General features: G+C 56.3%; 1 protein-coding gene across 2 annotated transcripts in view; it reads right to left on the bottom strand.

The window, feature by feature from the left end:
- TXNRD2 (thioredoxin reductase 2) overlaps nucleotides 1-23,071 on the bottom strand; it is a 45,208-nt gene that overhangs the window by 18,800 nt on the left and 3,337 nt on the right. For both annotated transcript variants that reach the window (XM_006768828.2, XM_015567295.1), the window contains exons 3-11: nucleotides 22,040-22,096; nucleotides 21,413-21,557; nucleotides 20,715-20,789; nucleotides 19,295-19,373; nucleotides 18,765-18,827; nucleotides 15,537-15,607; nucleotides 7,366-7,385; nucleotides 6,491-6,582; nucleotides 3,849-4,023 (exon numbers count right to left, since the gene is read on the bottom strand). In XM_006768828.2, coding sequence (XP_006768891.1) covers nucleotides 3,849-4,023; nucleotides 6,491-6,582; nucleotides 7,366-7,385; nucleotides 15,537-15,607; nucleotides 18,765-18,827; nucleotides 19,295-19,373; nucleotides 20,715-20,789; nucleotides 21,413-21,557; nucleotides 22,040-22,096 — 777 coding nt within the window. The remainder of the gene's footprint in view (nucleotides 1-3,848; nucleotides 4,024-6,490; nucleotides 6,583-7,365; nucleotides 7,386-15,536; nucleotides 15,608-18,764; nucleotides 18,828-19,294; nucleotides 19,374-20,714; nucleotides 20,790-21,412; nucleotides 21,558-22,039; nucleotides 22,097-23,071) is intronic.

Genomic DNA, 23,071 nt, shown 5'->3' with positions numbered 1-23,071 from the left:
GGGGCAGGGAAGCCTGTGGCCACTCCCCTGGGCCTGTGGAAGGCACGAGCTCCATAAACGTCTTCTTTTCCTCCAGAAACAAAGCACAGACACAGCAGATTCGGGTCTCTCTTGATGTCAGTAATTACAAACTTGACATGTGCACTGACCTAAAAGGCATTAGAGTATCAGAAGAAGAGTAGTTCATTCTTCAAGGCCAGCGGCTCCACCTTGAGAGAGGGAAGGGGGGGCACTGGGTGAATCGAGGTATCTGTCACAGAGCAGTCTTCTGTGTGTGACCTGTCACAGCCAGGCCACCGCAGAGTCCCCTCTGGGAAGTAGACAGCCACACACGTGCTTTCCTGTAGCCACAGCAAGGTGCGGTCCCAGAGAACAGGCCTGGTGGCCTTGGACCCGGGCCTCTCCAATCCAGGTTGCATCCCCGGTCAGCCCACAAGCTCCTCCCCAACATCTATGACCTTGAGGAGCCGGAGCCCTGGACTGCCTCTTCCTTTTTGCTGGACTCGGAGCACTCCCACTCATGAATCCCCAGCCCTGGGGCTCAGTTCTGTTGTGCCTCCTGCCCCCTCTCCTGCTGCCTGGCACCGTGGGGGAAATTCCTCAGGGACTTTGGGAGCCGTGAGTGTGGTGTGGCAGCGCCATCCGATGAGCACAGTTGAGCACGGACAGCTACCATGTGCCCTGGAACACGATCCCAGGGGCAGAGAGAGAAGAGCCCCAGGCCGAAGTCCACCCTGGACAGATGTGCTCCCCTCCCTGGGCGTGATGGGCCCCCATCATGGCTCCCTGGGCACCTCCTGTGCCCCTGGCCGTGGTCCAGTACACATGCTGTGTGGGTGGGCTATACTCCAGAGTGGCTCGTGGTGGGCGCCTCAATGTGGTGGTTGATGGAAGTGGGAATGCTGGGCCCCCCGTGCCTCAGCGCCAGGGCCTGCTGGCTCCTTTGACACCCCCTTAGCGGCTCAGCGTGACCTAACGCAGACAACCACAGCTCTTCTGCTGGGAGGAAGACTGAGAAAAGGAAATGGCTTCAGGGCTGATTCCCCAAGTCCCACCCAGGAGACCCTGGGGGCTCCCGAGGCAGGTCTGGAACAGCCCTCCCAGCACTGTGGGCGCTGAGAACACGGCCATCTGGCTCTTCCAACAGTGAGCAGAATGCCCAGGGCCCGGGATGGACGCGCCAAAGCCTTCATCTTTCCCTCGAGTGAAGGACAGCATCGTCCCGAGAGGCTGGGGATGCTGAGGGGCAGGGGTTTCGGCTTGTGACTTTCCAGGCTGCGGTCCAAACCCCTTTCGTCCGCACTTTGAAACAAAACCTAAGCTAAACTAAAGCTGACCACCAGCCTAGAAGCATTGATGCTCGAAGCGTCCACTCCTGACAACTCGTCCTGCTCCTGCCCCCAGACAGCGGATTCAGGCCACAACTGGTTAACTGTGCAGGGCGAATTCGAGCCGGCAGCGCAGGCTGACTGTCTTCACTCAGCACTGTAATCGGCACATCTGCAGACAGGAAATCCTCCTCTCTGCGAGTTCCCAGTCTATTATCTGAGACACCTGGTGTGGGTGGGTGATTCAGAGACAAACAATGAGAGGGCCCCCTGCACAGCAATTAACTGCTTTAACTGCTAATGTGTTTAATCCACCACGTGGAGATCAAGGCTGCTCGGAGGAAGAGGCTCAGAGTCCTCCTTGGCTTCCAGACTGCAGGGCTGACTTTGCCATCCCCACATGCACTGTCCTCGCCAGCTGTGGCCCAGGCATCAGGCACATGGGCATCCGGGCTAGGCCGGCACTCAGCCCCACTGGAGCTCCTGGCAGCCCTCGGCGTGTGTCCACGGGGCATGAGGGGCATCCTTCCCTTTTCTGTTTTTAACTGATGTCAAAGCCCAGCTCACTGCTGGGGCGGGATGTCCGGTCCAAGAGCTCTGTTGCACCGGCCGTGTGGCCCCCAGGGCGTTTTATTTTAACCTCCTGGATCGGATCATCCTTTATTGCGAGAAGAAATAGAGCTTTGGTTAAAGGCTTACAGGAGTAAACCGGCAGAAAACATTCCCAGTCGATCAACTGGGAAGTAGCTCCTGATGTTTACAAAACCTGGCCCAGGAGCGAGCAGCAAAGTCAGCACATGCCCGTGCAGCCCCAGAAGGCGTGCCAGAAACCGCCGCCTCCGCAGCGCCGCCTGGGGAAGCAAGGTCAAAGGCCAAGGGCTGTGAAAAGCTTACACCCCCAGCATCAATCACGCCGGGCAGACTGTCTGGGGATGCTCTTTTTGAAAACACAAAAAATAAAATGAGCTCCTGGTGGGGGAGGGCAGGCATGCATGTTGGGGGGCCTTGCTTGTCATCCACCAGGCCCCGTCTGGGAGCTGGGCGACCCTAAAGCTTTCTGAGGGCACAGACCCTTGCCCTCTGAGCTGCTGCCATCAGCATGGCCTCAGCAGGTAGTGCTGGGTGGAGGCTTGCGCCTCGGTGCAAAGGTGGAGGCCAGGGAGGTGGGGGGCACAGAGACGTCAGAAGACGCAGGGCTAGTGCTGGGGTACAAATGGGAGAGAGAAACATGCGCCTCTGAGTTTAGAGCGGAGTTTAAGATATTAAAGGTCAATTTACATTTCTGGGTCTGAACAGTTATACAATCTTTCAGTGTTCATCAGCATAAACCTACTTAAAGTTTACTTTTACCATTGGATCAAGAATATTTCCTTTGGTAATTTACTGAAGTTTGATGAAGAGGCACTGAATTCGCTCTGGGGCATTTCCGATCCTTTTCCTCGTTCCTCAGATCTGCTCATGTTGACCCCCAACGTGAGAGCTCCGACTCCTCTGGAGTTCAGCTCCCCTGTGATTTCCGATCACTCTGAGCACCTCGGAGAACAGGCTTTTCGGAAACCCCCTCTGGGATGCAAACCTGCTCCTGCAGGAGCCCCACCTCAAGGTGCACGGGAACCGAGCCACCAGGTCTTAGCCCACACCGACCGGACGCCCTCTGAGCGCTCGGCACCCACGCGCTTCATGGGCACGAGCCCGAGGACAATCCTGTTAGCCACATGGATCTCCAGCCCACGTTCACCAAAGAGGACAACTGACCAGGCGGAGAAAACCCCTCACACTGAAAACACCAAGGGTGAGCAAGACCCCGATTTAACATGCAAGTTGGCGGGTGATGAGGAAAACAACTCTAACCCCAGATGCCACAGCAAGAGCGTCCCAGCAGAGACCAGCTCCCGAGGGCATGGTGTCTGGGCCCCCTGTTCTCCTTACCCAGCTCCAGGCCTTTCCTCAAAGCCCATTCTCCTCCTGAGTCCAGCCCAGGTCCAGGCCCTGAGCAAGGATCTTCCCCCACCACACCCACACTCTCCACCCTCCTCCTCAGGGGTGGCCTAGGAGTGCAGGGAGGGCCCCTCCTGGGAGGGAGTGTGTCTGGCAAGGTGGGCAATGGGCGAGTTCTGAGAGCCACACTTGCCCAGCCTTTGCCCTACCAACAGCTGCCCCGAGGCCTCTCAGAGCACTGGAGGATGAGAACACAGCCCATGCCTGGCCGGAAAAGGCCTCAGGTCTCTGTCCTGTCACTGGATGCTGTCTTTGGAAATCTGCAGTGTGACTTCCGGAAAGGCCGGTATAATGGCCCCCCGTAGCATGTGATGACCTACAGAGCGCCCAGCAACCCACTGGGAAGTTTGTCAGGAGCAATCCCACAAGTCTTTACGAGGGCCCAAGAGGTGCACTGTAGCGCCAACCCACCTAGGAGCCAGAGGGTGAGGGAGCCCCTGGAGGCAGTGGGAGGGGGAGGCGGTGCCACGCTCTCCACGTGTGTGCACTCTTGCACGCGCACGCGTGGCTCACACACCTTACCTATGGCCCACAGTACGGTGTTGAAGGTGTCCGTGTCCTCCCTGCCAGAGGCGATGTCCTTCCAGGTGACCTGAAGCTGGTTGTCCGGGAGCCTCTTCACTCTCAAGGGGATGCAGCCCTTCAGAAACCTGGTTCCGTGAGAAGCCATGTAGTCCGTGACCAAGGTTGACATTTGCTGCAAAGCCCAGAGGAAAATGCTATGAGGACCAGGTGGCAGTGAAAATGTCGCTACTGATGACTGAGCAGGAAGGGAGGACCTAGCCGCCTGCCTCCTTGCAAAGGCCCTGAGGTGGGGTAAGAGGGGTCTCTTCCAAAGAGAGGGTTCAGGGCCCCCTTCTTCTACGTGGCCCCATGCAGACCACCCCCACCTCTGGGCCCCCTTGCTCTTCTGTGGGACTGAAAGAGCCAGGAGACCATCAGGCACCCCCTTCCCCAGCCCCCAGCTCTAAAACAGAGACCCCTGAGCCATTCAGTTAGGATGCACTTGACCTCTGGGCTCTGTAGATGCTAATTAACTGTCTCCACTGAAAGTAATGGCAGAGAAGCACCCCTTTCTCCTGGGGGCTCCCCACCCTCCCTCATGGAGCAGGGAGCTGGGACAGTAGGTGGGCCCCTCTGTTCCCCACCAAGAAATGCAGGGTAGTGGGTGTTCCTGGGGGGCGCGTCATCTATAGAGAGGGCTCCTTGCTCCCAGCCTGCGCTCCCAGGCTGCGGACAAGGAGCCTAGTTCTGGAGCCACCATGGGGCTTGTTACCAAGGCGCAGTCAGCCATAGCTTCATTCTTAAGGAGAAAGTAAGTCACTTTAAATGCTCTGCTGTCGGCTCAGATGCACCAGCTCACTTAGGGACGTGGACAGCAGGAGAAGCCCTGCCTCTCTGGGATTGTCGCACCCATCACAGGAGCAGGCAGGGACTCCTGGACATCCCTGTCGCAGTCTGAGGGCAATTGCCGGCCCGCTTGAGCTAAGTGCAGGTCCACCGTGCCCCGGCCTGCCATTGGGGCTGCATGAAGAGCTCTGACCGACTCTTCTTGCTGAAGCACAGCCTTGGCCGCCTGGCCTTGCCATTGTCCTTCCCCCGGCACACACCTGGAGCCTGCTCCCTCCCCTCCCGACTCCCCTGGGCGATCCCATTGCCTCCAAGGGGGACTGTACCCAGGCATCAGACCACCTCCCCTGCTGTGCTGCCTCCAGCTCAGCTTCGCTCACTCCAGCCCCTCGGGAGGCCTGATCCAGCCTCTTCTCCTCCCCTCGATTGGCCCCTCTCTGGGAACTGCTCCCCTTCCCATTGTCTCCAGCTTCTGCCTCCATTCAGTGCCAAGGCCAGCCCTCCCGCAGCCCTGGTCCCGCAGTCCCCTCTGCCTCTCCTGCCTCATTTCTGCTGCCTCCTCCGTGTGGCCTCCTCGTGCTCCTGTCTGCTGCCTGGTACATTCTCCCCACAGCCCGGGCTCAGAGGCCTGTCCCCACAGCAGGCACTCGGGGCCTCTGCGCACACGGTGGGCCCTCCATGGCGGGCAAGTCTCTGCACCACCGGGCAGGGCAGGCCCAGAGCGGAGGGTGGACTGAGGGCCATGGGACCGTGTGACGAGGGGCTGTCTATCTTCTTTGGGGAAGCACGGGGGGTTTGCCATCGTAACAACCCCACGCTTGGATTTTAACAGGTGACCTTTCCTTGGAGAGTTTTTAGTTAAAAACATTCTACACGCTGTTCACATGGGTGCACGTGCCATCGGCATGGGTGTCTGCGTCCTAGACCCTCGTGAGGACAACCTGCGCAGGTGGGATGGCCCTCTGGCTCCTGCCACACAGCGGACGGCCCTCTGGCTTGGGACCGTGTGACGAGGGGCTGTCTATCTTCTTTGGGGAAGCACGGGGGGTTTGCCATCGTAACAACCCCACGCTTGGATTTTAACAGGTGACCTTTCCTTGGAGAGTTTTTAGTTAAAAACATTCTACACGCTGTTCACATGGGTGCACGTGCCATCGGCATGGGTGTCTGCGTCCTAGACCCTCGTGAGGACAACCTGCGCAGGTGGGATGGCCCTCTGGCTCCTGCCACGCAGCGGACGGCCCTCTGGCTCCTGCCACACAACGGTCAGGAGTGGGCATATTCAGCTGGCACTGCCCCTGTACAAGGCATGTGAGCGAGGAGGCCTCAGAGGCCATGCTGATGCTCCGAGTGCTCAGGGTGGACTGCCCACGGCCGGGGAACCGAGTGCTCGCCAGGGCTCGCGGGCTCCGTCTTTCAGTCTATGGCAGGTGGCCAGGAGCTGCTATCTTCTGAAGTGGCCGCCCAGGGCCTCGCCAGTCTGCCACCTGCTTCCTTGCCTGGTGCTCCCCTTGCTGAGGGGGCACCCCCATGAGACCCCAGCAAGGGGACGGGGCCAGCACCTCTGCTGCCACACACCTGCTGATGGAACAGCCGAGGCCGGAGAGGCTGGCCCGGCACGCCCAGAGCCGCCACGCGCTCTACATGACAGCCCTGCTTCCACCCTGGCAGGTGTTTTCTGTTTTCTGAACAACCTCCTCATTCAACTCAAGGGCCACACACTTGAGAGGCTCCCAGCCCACACCTGCGCCTGCCTGGGCTGGGGCCAGAGGCCGGTGTGAGCAGCCACAGGGTGGGAGCTGGCCTGGCTGTACCTGGTCAAAGCCCCGCAGAGGGATGCTGCGCATCATGACGGTGGCGTCCAGGCCCAGGCCGGTGAGGAAGCCGGCGCACTCCAGGGCCACGTCTGCCAGAGACCAGCTAAGGAGTGCTCGCTAGCCATCATGACATCGGGAGCCACGTGGCGAGATCCCCAGGGCCCGACACCACAGCCCACTTCCCACCAGTCCCCAGCCCGCCCAAAGGAGTCTCCCAACGCCAGCCGCAGAGCACCCCTCCCCATCTCTCAAATGTGGGGGACAAGGGAGGGGCTCCCTCCAGCACCTATGGGCCGGGTGGCTTCTGCCTCCACGGGGCATCTGTCCAGACTCCCCGGAGTTGCATCTCAGCCTCCAGGACGAGGCCCACTCTGTGGGGTCCAAGTGGTGATGGAGAGGAAACGCCCCGTCCATGAAAGACACAAGGCAGCAGCTTCTGGCCTGTGTTCTCGGCTGGCAGTCCCAGCACTTTCATCTCCCGGAATGACCCCCTTCCTGACCCCAGGGCCTCCTGTGGCTCCTCTCCTGAACCCCTGGTCTGCTGCTCCCTCTAAAGGAACGGACCTGAGAGAGTGGGGCTGCTCTCCAGGGAGGATCACCTGCCTCACGGCTGCGTCCAGCTGGCCCAGCTGCCTCAGCCGCTCAGTGTGTGGCTCAGGAACAGCCTCCGGAAGCCCTAGACTCAAAGGTCAGCCTAAAATTGTCCCCTGAGCACAGGTCATCCACCCTGAGTGGCCCTGTAAGTGCCTGCTTCCAGGGGCGGAGTGTACTCCAGGGCAGAGGGAGAGCGGTGGGGAGGGCTCTGGGCACGGAGCTTCCCCCCTCGGGACGCAGGCGCGGCCCTTGGTCCCCTGCACGCCGTCAAAGGATACAGCTGGCTCCAACCACCAACCTGTTAGGAATGAACGCAGAGAAGAAGAGCAGAAGTGAGTGTCACACACGGCCCACCATCACACACAAGCAGCTGCTCCAAGGGGGGGCTCTGCCATGGGGACAGGGCTCCCCAACCTCCGTGCAAGGCACTCAGTCAGCTGACATGTGACTGCAGGCGACTGAGCTGAGGCCGAGTGTTCAAACAGCTTGTCCCAAGGTACAAAACCCACTTCCCGAGGCTGCAGGTGGGAAATTCAACATGACAAACAGTGTCATTAGATCAGAAAATTGCCTGGTGGTGAAGGATGTGAGTGGCCAGTGACAAAACAGCACATGTCCCATGAAAGGCCCTGGAAGTGGGACCCGCATGGACCCAGGGACCTGTTGGGAAAAGCCCAGTTCGAGGAAGCAGAAGGGTTTTCCTTCTTCCTCAGGTAAGCCCTGCCTTGGGGTCTCTCTGGACCTTCTGCAGCCAGGGTGGAAACAAGGACACTTTGCAGAATGGGGAGGGCACCACACAGTAGGTGGGGGCTCCTGGAAAGCATCATCTATGGGCAGAACTCTTGACCAGGGAAGGCCAGCTGGAAGGCTGACACCTGCCTGTCCAGCCCCAGCACATGCCGGCCCAGGGCCTGGAAAGCCAGCGTCTCTGAACAAGGAGAAGGGTGCCTGGGAGAAGAGGCAGACACAGGACACAGGGACCCAGCAGACTCGTTTAAAGTACCTGCCACAGTAGTATAAACGCTCTCCCGCAGTTCAGCTCCACGCTTGGCATGCATACACATACACACTTGCACGCATGCTCACACATGCACGCGTGCACGGAACCTAACGCAGAGTGAAAACTCCCAGCCTGGGAGGCGATGTGTGGGTGGGCTTGTCAGATCACTGCTTCAGCCTTTGAACAAGAGGAGGTGATGTAAGGATGGCTAAGCCTAATGTCAGCTCTAATCCCGCCAGGTACTAATGATATAATTCCATTTCAAGAAGTGGCGGATCCCGGGGAACACTCCTGCAGGTGCCCTGAGAGAAGCAACTGGCACATGGCTTCCTCTCGGGAGCTGGAGGGAGCCACGGAGTCACGCTTGGGAGACTGCAGCGAGCTCAGTGCCCGGGGAAGCCGAGGGGACTCCTGCACCCGTGTGGTGTCACCTAGATGTCTATGCATAGGCACGTTTTCAAAATTACAAAAGACCTAACTTTTTTTTGGACTTGATGTATATGGTGAAAGGTACAAGCTTTTCTTTAAGATATGAAATGACGATACGAACAGATTTTAGCTGCTTTGAACACCCTGCCCCAAACACAGGAACAAAACTGAGCCAGAGCATCAGTGCTGACCACACAGCGAGTGCACTGTGCTCCCTGCTTCCAGTAGCAGCAACGGCGTGTGCTGACCGCCAGGGCAACCCCTCTGTCCTCCAATTGGCCTGCCCTGCTCGTCTCCGGGCCTTCCTGTCTCTGTAAAAGTGGGCCATCCTGCGGAGTGGACTGTCCACAGCCAGTGGCCTACAGGACAGCTCCAGGCCCTCAAGCCACATTGTATACAACACAGCCACGTGGTCTCCTGATCTGGGCAAACACATTATGTTTCTGCAGCCCCCATATTCCTCCCTACCCTCCTGCACTAAAGATGCGGGGTTGGATGGAGAGATAGGGCAGGCAGGCGCTGACTCCCAGCTCCTCCCACAGACACCCCCAGTGCACTGGGCCTCCCACTCCCACCTCAAAGACACAGTGCCCCAACCCCAGGGCCACCAGCTCTGAGTCGCCAACAGGGGGCATATTTGGGAGGAGGCAGGAGCCAGGCAGGCCTTTCCGAAGGGGTTGTCCTTGATCAGATGTGTGCAGCTGAAATCCCACAAACAAAAGCAGGCCTCCCACAGGTGCCGAGGGTGGCTCTGGGCCTCTTCCTGCCTTCACGAGGCAGGATTATCAACCATCTTGGTTCTCACTCGACCCGGCATCCCAATTCATCAAATAATGTTTATGCTTTGAAGAATGAAGGACCCGAGAACTCGGCCAGGGAACCCCTTCGAATGGACTCAAGTAAGGACGAGATGGAGCAAAAGTGGAGCCTCAGGTCATGAGTGGGGAGAGTGCCAGGAGGCAGGGGGCCATCTCGTTTTTATTGGTAAGTTTGAAACTGCAGACCAGCTTCCACTGGCCACTGAGGACATGCTCGGCCTGGATAGGGGCCTGAGGATGATGGGGCTGAGCCTGAGGGCCACGTCACAGTGACCAACGCTGGCCTGGCTGGCCACGGGAGGACAGCAGTGTCAGCAGCAAAAGTCGGGGGCCAGCTTGTTGCACCTGGGGGAGGGAGGAGTAAGCTTCTGAGGGCTGGAAACTTGCCTATCTCTGCATTAGGAGGCCCAGGACTGGGCCCTCAGCCCACGCCGGAAGTCACCACCTGTCCTTGGAGGCCCCGATTCCATTTCCCTGTGCTCTGAGCAGTCCCACTCTCTGTGCCTTTCGGTGTGCAAACATTTTACACGAAGGTGTAGCTACAGCGGGATTAGCCTAATCACAGGGCAGGCTTTTTTGTTCAAGATCTGAATCGGGGGAAACAGAAACAAAAGCCTTAATTCAGGCCCGGGAAGCCCTGGCTTAAAGAGCTCTCCACCTGCCTCTCGAGTTTGAAGGCCCCTGCTCTGCTCCCCAAGGGGAATACCCACACAAAGTGAGGGCCTCGCGGCAGGCACCTGGCCCCTTGGCAGTCCTGCCAGCGCAGGAAATGCCAAGCAGGCCCCAGGGAAGCAGCACAGGGGGCGGGGGACCCAAGGCCTCCTCCCCCGTGCGGGCCAGCCCCCTCCCACCGTCAGGGCCTGTTGCTGGGCCCACTTCCACCAGGCGCAGATCTCTACATTCTGGCCCCATGACGGATGCCACCTCGGGCTCTGGCCCCACAACTACTGCCGCCCTGAGGAGGAGTCTCCCCAGCCCGTGAGGCCTCCACGACTTAGTCCCAGGGACACGCAGGGAGGTGGTCAGCAGTGCTGTACAGCCGGTAGCCAGGTCCAAGCTGATGGCTCACCTCCCTTTCTGGATGTGAGGATGTCACGCTAGAGGAATATGGAAGTCAGAAAATGGGCAGAAAATGAAAAATGAAGCTGCAGTGAATTTTCCTAAATTAATGGCTGTGGTGCCTCGCAAAATAAAATTTACATTCTTCTCTCCTGCTCTTAGGAAGAGGGAAAAGCGGTTACAGTACCTAATCAGCTTCTGACTCAACAAGGGTCACTCAAAAGCTCCTGCCATGGCCTCCTCTGACAGGCAGCCCAAGTCACAAACTCCCTGCTTCACGCTCGCTGGGGCCCAAGGACAGAGGTCAGGCTGTGGAGCAGCCGCAGGGCCGCGCACAGTCCGGCTGGCAAGCGAGCTGGGCCATGCGGGACAGGCCGGCCAGCGCCTCCCTCTGCAGACACTCCAGGAGACCTAGGCGGCCGAGTGGCAGTGGGAACACAGGGTCCTGGGTCCCACCTTGACATGGCAAGTCTGCTGCCTAGTGGGTCCCACATGGGAGAAGAGCCGCCCCAGGTGGCTCCGGTCTCATTCAAATCCTCTTGGCCATTAGAGAAAGTTCTGGCACTGACGTCAGCCGAGAGCTCTCGCTCAGAGCCAGGTCTGCAGAGAGCTGACCTCAAGTCCAGAGCGAGCCCCAGGCAGCAGGGCTGAGCAGCTGGGCCAGGAAGCCCAGGGGGTTGAGTACAGTGACCCCGACTGCCTATCCTTAAGGCATGCCAACAGTTGCAACACATAGGGACCAGATGGTCCTGGGCCTGAGCAGGTTGGTGGCTGGGCCCAAGTCCCAATCAGGCTGCCTGGGGCCAAAAGGCCCCTCAGGGGAGAGGGCCCTCCCTGTGAACAAGCAAACATCCTGGGGCCGTGGATCAAGGTGGAACCCAGCTGCCTCGGGGGCACTTGGGTCTGGATGCTCCAGTACCTGCATCCTTCCAGGAGCTGTGGGGAGTGGGCCCCTTTCTCCCCTTCCATGTTCCCTCCACCTGCCCGGGGGTTGCCCAGCTGAATGACGGGCCATGCAGGACTTGGGCCTCCCTAGGCAGGCTGGACACCCCCTCTGTGCCCCTACTTCCTCCACTGGTTAAGGACAGCTCCCCAAAGCGGCCATTATTCCCCTCCCAGCCCAGAGGACACCTTCCTCCCTCCAGAAGTACCCACACATCTTCAACCCACCCTGCATTTCCACACAAAAATAAAGAAATAAGGCCCTAACCAGTTTGGGTAGAGCATCAGCCTATGGACTGAAGGATCCCAGGTTCCATCCTAGTCAAGGGCACAGGCCTGGGTTGCGGGCTTGATCCCCAGTAGGGGGCTTGCAGGAGGCAGCCGATCAATGATTCTCTCTCATCATTGATGTTTCTATCTCTCGCTCTCTCTTCCTTTTTCTCTGAAATACAAATATATTTTTAAAAAAGAGAGAGCGAGAAAAAAACAAGAATAATGGAAAAGGCACACAAGCCGGACACAAAGCTGGCATTCAGGCGGCAGAGCTGAGGATGCCAACCTGTACAGCCTGCCTCAGGCCCCGCACGTGCTGGCCCAGCCCGCCTGGTCTCCAAAGGTCCTGCCCATGAACTCGGGAAATCACGCTGCACGTGCTGGAGTCCTCTACACGGGATGCGTCACCTCCAGGAGGTCCAAATCAGGTACCCAGCTGTGTAGTTAGGGTGCTGACTCTGTTTTCCGACTGGGCTTGGGCTGGGCCACCCCCTCTGCCATCTATTAGCCCTGGGCTCCTCAGACCTGGACACAAGCAGAGGACGAAAGGGTCTCCTCACATGCCCACGAGGCTAGGACAGCACTGTGGCTGTGGGGGTCCAAAGAGCAACAAAGGTGGCAGAGCAAACGCGAGAGGCTGAAAGCCACAGGCCCCACCGTGGGCTCCAAGTGCCAGATCTGAAGCTACTGGTCACTGTGCGCCATGGCAGAAGGTCTCGTGCTGCCCAGGCCCCATCACAGGAAGAGAAGAGGGGGGGGACTGCATATGCAGCAGAATCCACGAGAAAGCTGGGGCCTGGCGTGCCACCCAAACCCTCCAACTGGCCTTGGGGAGCTGTTCAGAGGACAGAGTCCCCGCTGCAGGGGGAGGCCAGGCGCATCGGGCACCCTCGGCCACCAGCTTGGCCTCCTGGATGGGGCCGAGTAGAAATGTCCCGCCCGGTGACGGGAGGCACTTGGGGCCAGGGGGCAGCCCTCAGGTCCATATTAATTTCAGCTCCATTTTAAAGGCGAGTTAAAATAAACACGGGGAATATTTATAAGGCAAATAAATCTGGCAGAAACAGCCCCTCCAAGTGTGAGCAGAGGCCTCCCCCTCAGCCCCAGCCCAAGCTGATAAAATACAGAAATGCTACTGTAGACCCTGCGGGCTTATTTTGACTGCGCGGAGGAATGTAACATGTAAACACTGACTCCCATATCACACTGTTACAACTTGCATTAACAGCACCGGACAAAAGCTGCATTTTCACAGAAGCATCGTACAGGGATATATCTCCAGCTTAATTTCTTAAAAAAACCATTTCCTCACATAAATCATGCTCAGAACGAAACGGGTGACTGATACATTGCAAACACTTTTTTTCTTAAACAATAACATACCTAGATTCCTTCTAAACGAAAGAGCTTGTTTAAAAAAAAATCTAAAATTTTTTTTCTTTTCTGAAGAAAATAAACACTACAGTTTCTTTCCCGACCAAAGTATCTGGGGCCGTGTCTTCCTGGCCGAATGGGCCACGGCCCCCAAGCACACGGCCACAGAGGAGCAGTGCAAGCCAGGACCACCTCGCCACGTGCTGCCGGTACCCACTGCACCCCGGCCTCCCACCCTACCCCTCTGATGCCAGGCACTCTCGCCAATGCCACAGGAAAAGCGGAGCTGAGAGCCAGAGCAGGGCAGGGACTCAACTCCTGGATGGAGCTTTCAGACTGGCCTGAGGGGCTGAGCGGCCAGGTATGCTGGACTCCAGCAGCCTGGTCACCACCCCACCACACCACAGATGAATTGCAAACACCCCGGACACAAAGGCGAAGCGAAGGGTGGAAGCCCTAAGGGAAAATACAGAAGCTTTTTTTTTTTTTTTAAGGAAAAAAAAAATCTTGGGGGTAGGGAAGGCCTTCCTGAACATGCAATAAATCTAAAAGCCATTAAGTGTAAAAAGAGATCTAAGTTACATTAAAAAAAACATTTGTACATTGCACAAGTTAAAAGACATGACAAGCTGAGAAAGCCTGCAACATAAACGACATGGGATCACAGTCCTAATATGCAAACCAGCTGGAAGATAAGAGATAAGAGAAGAAAAAGAAAACCAGATAGAAAGCAGGCCAGGGACCAAGCTAACAATTCACACACGCGCGCAGGCACACAGACATTCACACACAAACTCACATACAGATACTCCATTTTAAATGGCCGATAAATTCACAAAAAGATTAATAATCATAGCAAATGCAAATAAAACCAGGTCACGTTTAACCTACTGGATAGTCCAAGATAAAAGAACAGAAACCCAGAAATTATGCATAAAGAGAAAAAAGGAATAAATGTGACAACATAAACATTAAAAATTTCTGCATGAAAAACTACCTTTAAGTCAAAAGACAAACCACAGCCTGGGGGTGCCTGTGGAAGGTGATGGACAGAGGGACACAAACCTGCATGAGCCTGAGCGCAGATGCTGGGAGGGAACCAGACGTGCCTCGGGCAGAAGCCACTGGTGCTCCCCTGATGGGGGCAGGAGAGGCTCCTTTCATTTTTATGCCAATGGAAAAGCTGGTGCCCACACGAGGAGGTAGAACAGGGAGCAGCCCGCCAGGAGGGAGCATGTCAGCAGATGTGTGAAGGTGTGAAGGGCATCTGCCTTGGACCTCAGGTTTCCACTTGTGAGACACCCTCAGGTATATGTTACACATAAGAAGCACTTATGCCCGGGGCGGTTTGGCTCAGCGGATCGAGTGTCCCAGGTTCAATTCCGGTCAAGGGCACATACCTTGGTTGCAGGGTCAATCCTCAGCCCGGGTTGGGGCGCATGGGGAAGCAACCAATCGATGTGTCTCTCTCTCTGCCTCTCCCCTTCTCTTCCACTCTCTCTAAAAATCAATGGGAAAATATTCTCAGGTGAGGATTAACCAAAAAAAAAGAAGAAGTAATAGTATTTATGATGGTATATAAGATGCACACCAAAGGTTTCCATTGTAACATTTTATAACAATGAAAAACACCAAAGGTCCCATTGCAACATGTTATAACAATGAAAAAGAGAAACTACTGAGATGCTCCAGAACCGAAAAGATAAAATAAATTACTATATATCCATTCAAGGGAATCCAGCCTTTCCCTGAACAAAGATGCTTGGTGAACAGGAAATGATGGTGGTGAGCAGAGCACCATGACATGCACACACTCCCCATGTACACACACACACACACACACACACACACACACACACACGCCTCACATCTATGCTTGTGCACACATGCCTGTCCACCTCTGGACGCATTTTTCCACCCACATTTCCTTGTAGGCAAGTCCCAAGGCAGCCCAGTGCTGCTCACGACCAAGCCTCTGTCGCCCTCTGGTGGCCTTTCTGGTTGGCCTAAGCATGAAGTCCCCTCCATAACCTACAGGCAGGAGCTCTATGGACCTAGAACAGCTCTGTGGATGCAGGAAATGAACTTAGTGCATTTTCACCTGCTTGGGAAACATAAAACCGCTCACATGCTTCACAGCTCTCATTTCCACAACGGGGATGTGGTTTCTGGAAACTTCTTTGCCAGATCTCAGGGAAGTCCAAGGTACGGACCAGGTGAAAGTAGAAAAGTTTGAGGCCAGAGGGGCTGAGGGCTTTTCCTATGACCTGACCCTCTTTCCCACAGTGAGTGCTCCCCTCTCTGATGTTTCTGACAGGACCCACTGGAACCCTGGGGCTCTGGGGAACCCTGTTTGAAAACCACTGCCCTAGACAATATTCGATTCACTTGGCGACACATGTGCCAATCGGGGCACAAATACTGAGCTTCTGTCCTCCTCTCGGGGAGACGGGAAGAATGCACTAGGAGAGAGGACCACACAGTATTCTACACGGCCCTGATGTTTAAGAAATGAACAAAGGGGCCCCCCACTCAGGCATGTATCAGGTCTTACGTTTTTCCAGGGGATTCCTTCAGCCAGAAGATGTCATCACTTGTAATCCCATGTTCCACGGCACCTTCAACCTATCCAGAAAAAAGGATCAATGTGAGAGAATGTCATTTGACCTGTCCTAGAGACTTCCTCAAAGGGGACACCCGTTTTGTAGACACAACACAACCAGACCCACCCAGCCCACTTGTGGGTGCACTTTCCTGCTCCACAAACTTCTTCAGGTTGTGGCCTCTAGGGACAAGTGACCTGTCTGTATCTAACTCGGTGTGCCATCTGCCCAGCCTGAATGCACTGCCTCTCCTTGGCTGTGCGAGGTGACCAGAGAGCCAGGGCACGGCCAGCAGCTCTTTCCTCTCCGCTCTCCAGGACCTCCAATTCTCTCCAGACCTAGAGCTATGGGGAGGGGAGGAAGAAGCTAGGCAGGGGTGAGGGAGCAAGCCATCTTCCAGGGCGCCAGACTGAAGGATGGATGGGAAGGCCCAATGGTCTCTACCCTGGAGGGGAAGCACAGGTGGCCGTGCCCAGGAATTATATGGGTCCTCCTGTATCCCAGCGGGGCCTGGTGAAGGGCTCTTGAGCAAGTGGAAAGATACCAGGCGAGCCCTAACCGGTTTGGCTCAGTGGATAGAGCGCCGGCCTGTGGACTGAAGGGTCCCAGGTTCAATTCCGGTCAAGGGCATGTACCTGGGTTGCGGGCACATCCCTAGTAGGGGGTGTGCAGGAGGCAGCTGATCGATGTTTCTCTCTCATCGATGTTTCTAATTCTCTATCTCTCTCCCTTCCTCTCTGTAAAAAACCAATAATATATATTTTTTAAAAGAATACTTAAAAAAAAAAAGACACCAGGCGAGCACTCCCTCAGGCCTGTGAGAGTAAGATGTGCTGGTGGAGAGGAAATGGATTTCAAACAGTTTATGATTCCAACTGGCAAAAAAAATAAAGTCAGGGATTTCTTGAGTTTGCTGAAGGGAAACCGAAAGGTCTGAAAATCAAAGGGACTGAAACACAAGCAGGTCTTGGCAGGCACCCAGGGGCGTGGGCGGCAGGGTCACCCCGGGTGAGGTGTCAGAGAGCAGGACAGCCAGGACTAGGACCCGCAGCTCCTGCCTCATCTCCCTCTGGGCAAACAGAGACATCGGCAGCTGCCCCGCCGAGGTCCAGCAGGGTGGAGCCAGGCCAGCGCCCTCCACAGGGCACCCTGGTGTGGGGCTGCGTGCAGCTCTGCCCGGGGCCTCAAAGGAGCTGAGATGACTATCCGGCTCCTGGGGCTTTAGGCTGGGCGAGGGGTCACTAACAGTCACCCTGCCATCCTACAGAGCCAAGCAGCCTGCCCAGGCCCAGCCCTGAGCACAAGCTTCCCCCCGCTCCCGCCCCGAGGCTGCTCCTGCTGGCCCGACAGCTGAAGGGAAGGCCAGTGGTCTCTGGGGACAGAGGTGTGCTTTTTCCTCAGTGCCCTGTTTCCAGAAAAAGCACAAAACAGAAGCTGGAGGTTCGGGGTTTAGGTGTCTGCGAGGAAACAGGACCAGTCTTTGTTCTTCTGTCCATGCTCCATCTGGGTCTCGGTAGGAGGCAGGAGTCCTCAGGCTCGTGGGACCTGTGGGCCTGTGCCCTTTGCTGCGGCCCATGTGGAGGCTCAGGTCTTGCAGCACCCACTTCCCGGGGACCCCGAGAGACCCTCGAGGATGTGGCTCAACCAAACCCTTCTGCCCTCCCTTCCTGCCTCCCCTTCTGCCCACCCCACCTGGGGCCTCTTCCTCAGCTCACCTTCCTGGCAGCAGGGAGGACAGAGGCCCCCACACGTAAGACGGGGCCAGGAGGTGACGTCAGCGAACAGGGTGTGGACTGAGGGCCTCCCGAGGTGCACCCCTCCATAAAAACAGCAAAAGAACCGGCAAAAGCGACCAGATTTGACTTTTTCCTAACTCCGGAAGTTAACTGACGGCTTGTGGCAACACAGGGACCATTAAGTCAAGAAAAATGGCTGGAACTTGGTAAGAACGGTAAGTTCTGTGGAGTTTTCACGTACGCTGGTCCCATCCCCCAGCTCAGTGGCAGCCTTGAAAAATGACAGCACGGAGAGAGAACGGAGCTGAGCCGGTTCGGACTCCCTCCCCAGGAGCAGCCATTGGCAGGCCTTGGCGGGGGCTCCCTGAGAGACCCCGCTCCACAGGCTGGTCTTCCTCTGACCTCCCCTGACCTCGCCCAGCGCCGAAAGCCTCTCCCTGGGGAGGATTTGCCCAGTGACTGAACATCACGGCTGCCTCCGGTGATGGATAACAACTGACGCACACAACAGCCGGACCAAAAGCGGAAAAGGAAAAGCTGGGGCCCGAGATGTCTGTTGGGGCTTTCAAACGCTCCGGCGTATTCCCGGGATCTAGGTGGCCAGGCGTCGGCATTGGGCTGCGCACATGCCTGGGAAAGGCCTGAAATGGGACTGGGCTCCCAGCCTCTGGCTGACCTCGGGCTCTGCCCCAGCAGGAAGTAGGAGCTAAGGCAGCTCCTCGAGCCTGGCTCTGTGGTGGACGAATGCCTCAACATGCCCACGGGGCCCTCGGCAAAGACGGGGGGTTTCTTGGTTCCAGGCGTTTAAGGAAATCTCCGTCGTTAGCTGACCACTAAGCTAACTGAGCAGAGAATTCAGTGACCTCACACAACGAAGAATAAAGATTTTACAAAATCAGTTCAGAAAAATCAACAGCAATACACAAAATCCTACAGTGGAGAGAGACTCTGAATCCCAGAGTTAACATATTATTTCATTTGAAAAGTTCTGTTATTGCCTGGCAGTGTTGCTCAGTGATTGAGCATCGACCCAGGAACCAAGAGGACTCCCAGTTCTATCCCAGAATGCGGGCTGATCCCCAGTAGGGGACGTGCAGGCAGCCAATTGATGTTTCTCTTTCATCAATGTTTCCATCTCTCTATCCCTCTCCCTGACTCTCTCTCTAAAATCAATAAAAACTATTTTTTTTTTAAAAGAATGACTTGAGGATGGCTCTTAGGATCCAGCAGTGTGAGGGTCCTGGTGACCTGACTCAGCAGAGTGGATTCAAGGAAGAATTGGAAAATAGAAAGTAACGATAGTGAGCACGCAAAAACCTTTTTTAAAGAAGAGGAAGAGTGGGGAGTGCTGCTGGGGCAGGAGATGAGCACAGTGTATCACATGAGCCTAGAGACCATGAACTGTCCAGGGCGGCAGGGAAGGCTGTGTTCGAGGACACTCACGTGCGTGGGGTACTTCGGTCTCCCTCCAGTAGCGATGACAATGTGCTTAGCCGAAAGCAGAGTCTGAAAAGAAACCAGGAAAGCCAGGGTCAGACAGATACATTGTGGTCACCCACGCCTCTGCCAGCAGGTACCCCAGGGCAGAGACCTACGCTTCTAATGCAACCCCTGCCGGGCACTGCGGACCCTGCGGGCAGCAACTCAGAGGCCCTGTGGAGCTGGGAGTCCATTAGGGTCCAGGGACAGGCAGAAGAAGGCAGGGAGATGCTCTAACTCCAAGAACCTCACAGTTTACAAAGCACCCTGCAGGTGTCTCGTTTCCTTGAAGCCCCACTAAACCGTGCGAGGGTGTGATCACCCACCCCATGGCCTCATCACACGTCACCCCACGTGGCACCTGAATCGCCCACATTCCGCTTCATCCCTCATAGAGAATGACAAGGAGCCTCAGAGGAATCTGCCTCGTCCACTCAGCAGCACTGATTACTGAGAACAGCACCTCCGTCCGAGGCACAGTCAGTCGGGCTCACCTCTTTCCCACCTTTTCCGACTCCGAGAACCACGTGGTCATCCACAAAGCTGGCCTTCATATTAAAGTAGCTGACTTTTCTGCAAAATAAATAGAATTTTCAAACATTTCCTACACAAATTCAGCATCACCTGTGCGATGAAATAGGGAGCACTGGGTGGCTAGTAAAATGTGAGCGCGATCCCACAGTACACGTCCTCCACCCACAGTCCAGGTGGGGAAGCACGGGGGAGGGGCAGAGACACAGCATCCCCTAGGGGTCAGACACATTCCACTAGAAAGAGACCCCCAAGTGCACACAGTTACCCCAAAACATCCCAACCACCAATTTCCCGCTGGCAAGGAAGAGTGCCCAGAGGACAGGCAGCACCCCCAACCTTTAGGGATAGTGAGACCAGGTGTAGGGAAGCAACCCACGCTCTCTGATCACAAAGGCTATGCTGTGGTGTGGGCTCTAGGTGGTGCTGGGGAGCCTTCACCACTACCTTGACCTGGCGTTCTCCCCAGTGCCAAGCCCTGTGCCTCCACGTCCCACCTGAAGCTCCTACAGAAGTCTTTGCTCACCCATGAAGAGCTGCAGGACACAGACACCCAATTCCACACCAGCCTCCTTCTGTGAGCAGCTCTAGAGCCAGCCCACTGCCCGGCCTGTTTGGTGCCCGCCCGGGGTCAGACAGAACAAACAGCAGAGCCTGATGCCTCCAGGAAACTGCACTGGGGAGCAGCAAGCCCCATTCGGAGAAGAAATGATGCGATGTGGCCTAGCTCCCCGAGGGACCGCTGGGGAAGCCAGGGTAGCAGCCTCCTGGCTCAGCTTTCTTGGGTAACAGGGCACAAAAGAGCTGCCTACTGCACGGCCAGGAAGATCCCTTAGGACCAAGCTAAGGGTGCTCCGATGAGGGCCACCAGACCTCTGAGGGAGTGGGTCTCCTCCATGACCCACGTGGCCTAGGGCAGAATGACTGGATAAGGAGCAAAGCTTAGCCTGAGTCAAGTACAGTTTCAGGCACCTCTCCCTAAGGATGGGAGATGCTTTGGTGGCAGAAAATGTCAGCATCTGGGCTGGGGATCCCAAAGGGCTGATGGGCCCTGCTGGTCTCAGGCTGGAGTGATCAATCAGGCCTTTGCTTGAGCGCACAGCGCCAGGCCTCGTCACCGTGCCCAGGGAGCCGGAAGCCAGAACAGGGGCCGCCTGCTAAACCTTCTACATCGTGAACCTCACACTTGGCTGCTCTGGGCTCTGCTGGGCCACTCCGCAGGGCAGCCTCCACTCCCAGGGCACTCGCCTGCCAGCTGCTTATCTGCACGCTCCACCTTCTGGGCCGGGACTCTCATCTCATTGCTGCCGAGCCCCCGTGAGTAAGGGCTTGTCAAGGTCTGAGATGACCCAGGGAAGGCCAGGGGGCGGCGAGGCTCAGTACCTCTCCTGCAGCTGGACCCGGTGCCCCCAGTTCAGGGACTTCACGTAGTTTTGAACAGCTTCTGCCATTTTCCTCCTGTTATTGCACAAAACAGAATGTTAAAAGCCACCACGGACGTAGTAGCTGTAGAGTCCCAGACTGTTAGATGCAAATAGTGCGTTAACAGAAACACCAAGAAACGGAGATGTCTCTAAAAATGGTCAAACATGATGTCCCTCCCCATGGCCACCACCGCTGTCCAGGTTTGGGGATATGGACCTTTGGACTCACGGGAAACAGGGCTTTGGTCCCCAGTGGTCAGGACAGGGCAGCAGCCCTGCGTCTATGTCACCGGGAACCACGAAGGGGCCTGTGTGTGGCTCTCAGTGGGCCAGGTGCCGTCTGCTAAACCTAAAACGGTTTCCACCCCAAAACACTGGCCTTGGGGTCAGGTCATCCTATATGGGGGTGTCCTGTGCGCTGCAGGACCTGTAGCAGCGTCCCAGGGTGCTACCCAGTAGACGTAGCAGCACACCCCTCCCCTACCCCTCTGGTGATAACCAAAAATGTCTCCAGACACTGCCACATGCTGGGGTCCAAGGTTGCCCCAGGTGAGCAGCCCCATGGGACAGCATGCTCCACTGCAGGTTAGCAGATGAATAACCCTCCGCCTCCTCCGGGAGGAGCAGAAAAGCCCTGGGAACAGCCAGGCCCCTCACCAGTCATGCGGGACCTGCTGGGGCACCTCCCAGCCGTAGTAGGGGGCGTCTCGGATCATGCCCCCCAGCAGCGCTGCGTGGTGCATCAGCTTCTTGGGGATGCAGCCAACATTCACACAGGTGCCGCCGAGGCCCCACCGGGTGCCTGGTGTGTTGAGAAGAGCACATTTAGATTTACATGCGGGCGAGGACTTTCCTGTTCTTCTACAGTTTAGAATCCCCTCAGGTTGTGGTTTGTAACTCATGCATGGCCCAGGGGACCCTGCTCTACTGCTTTGCTCTGTATAATCGTGTTCAGAGTCCTTTTTTAGTGTGTTCTGCTGTTCATCCTGACTGGGCCAGGGATCGAACCTGCCACTCAGGTACATGTCCTAGACCGGAAATCGGGCCTGCAACCCTCAGGTGCACAGGCCGACTCTCTAACCACTAACCAACACCAACCAGAGCCAGAGTCGTTTTTAAAGAAGAACGAGAAACTTTAAAATAATGGCAGTTTACAGGGAAACAGGGCACTCCCTGGAGACTCTGGGAAGCAGGGTGCCTGGAGGCTCAGCTGCCCTCTGTACCAGGAGCTGCCCTTCCTACCCCCTTCCCCGGGACACGTGGCTCCAGTTGGGGGCTGCCTACCTTGCGGGGACGGTTCCACGTAGTCTACCACGGCCACCTTCTTTCCCAGCTGAGCGGCTGGAATGACAAGAGGAGAGGGCAGGTGGGCACAACTGGGGAGCTGCTTTGGGGCTGGGACCCCAGGAGCCTATGTGACCCAGAAGGGGTGGGAAAGGACGAGGGCCAGTGGCACCACCAGCTCTGCACCTGGGTCTCCCACTGCCTGCTGCCACCCAGCTGTGCTGCCCACGGGTGGAAACCCTCTTCTGGGCCCAGCTCTCCCTCACCTCCCACCCCGCCTGGTTCCGGGCCCAGACACTCAGCACAAGCCTAGTGCCGTCGATGTGTTGATGTTTCTCTCTCTCTCCCTCTCCGAAATCAATAAAAATATTTTAAAAAACAAACATATATCCACACAAAGACACACACGGATGTTCATAGCAGCACTGTTCACAATAGTCCAAAATAAAAACTAGAAACAAACCAAATGTCCATTTACAGGTGAATGAACCAACAAAATGTGATATATGTACACACACACACACACACACACACACACACACACACACACATATAACAGAATACTGATCAATAAGAAAAGGGGCCGAAACCGGTTTGGCTCAGTGGATGGAGCGTCGGCCTGCGGACTGAAGGGTCCCAGGTTCGATTCCGGTCGGGGGCATGTGCCTTCGTTGTGGGCACATCCCCAGTAGGGGGTGTGTAGGAGGCAGCTGATCGATGTTTCTCTCTCATCGATGTTTCTAACTCTCTCTCTCCCTTCCTCTCTGTAAAAAATCAATAAAATATATTTAAAAGAAAAGAAAAGGGAATGAGCCCAAAATGGTTTGGCTCAGTGGATAGAGCATTGGCCTGTGGACCAAAGGGTCCCAGGTTTGATTCCAGTCAAGGGCATGTACCCTTGGTTGCGGGCACATCCCCAGTAGGGGGTGTGCAGGAGGCAGCTGATCGATGTCTCTCTCTCATCGATGTTTCTAACTCTCTATCCCTCTCCCCTCCCCTCCGTAAAAAATCAATAAAATATATATATATTTT

The sequence above is a fragment of the Myotis davidii genome, unplaced genomic scaffold (assembly GCF_000327345.1).
Source record: "Myotis davidii unplaced genomic scaffold, ASM32734v1 scaffold223, whole genome shotgun sequence".
Lineage (NCBI taxonomy): Eukaryota > Metazoa > Chordata > Mammalia > Chiroptera > Vespertilionidae > Myotis > Myotis davidii.
This window is presented reverse-complemented; position numbering and strand designations above follow the sequence as displayed.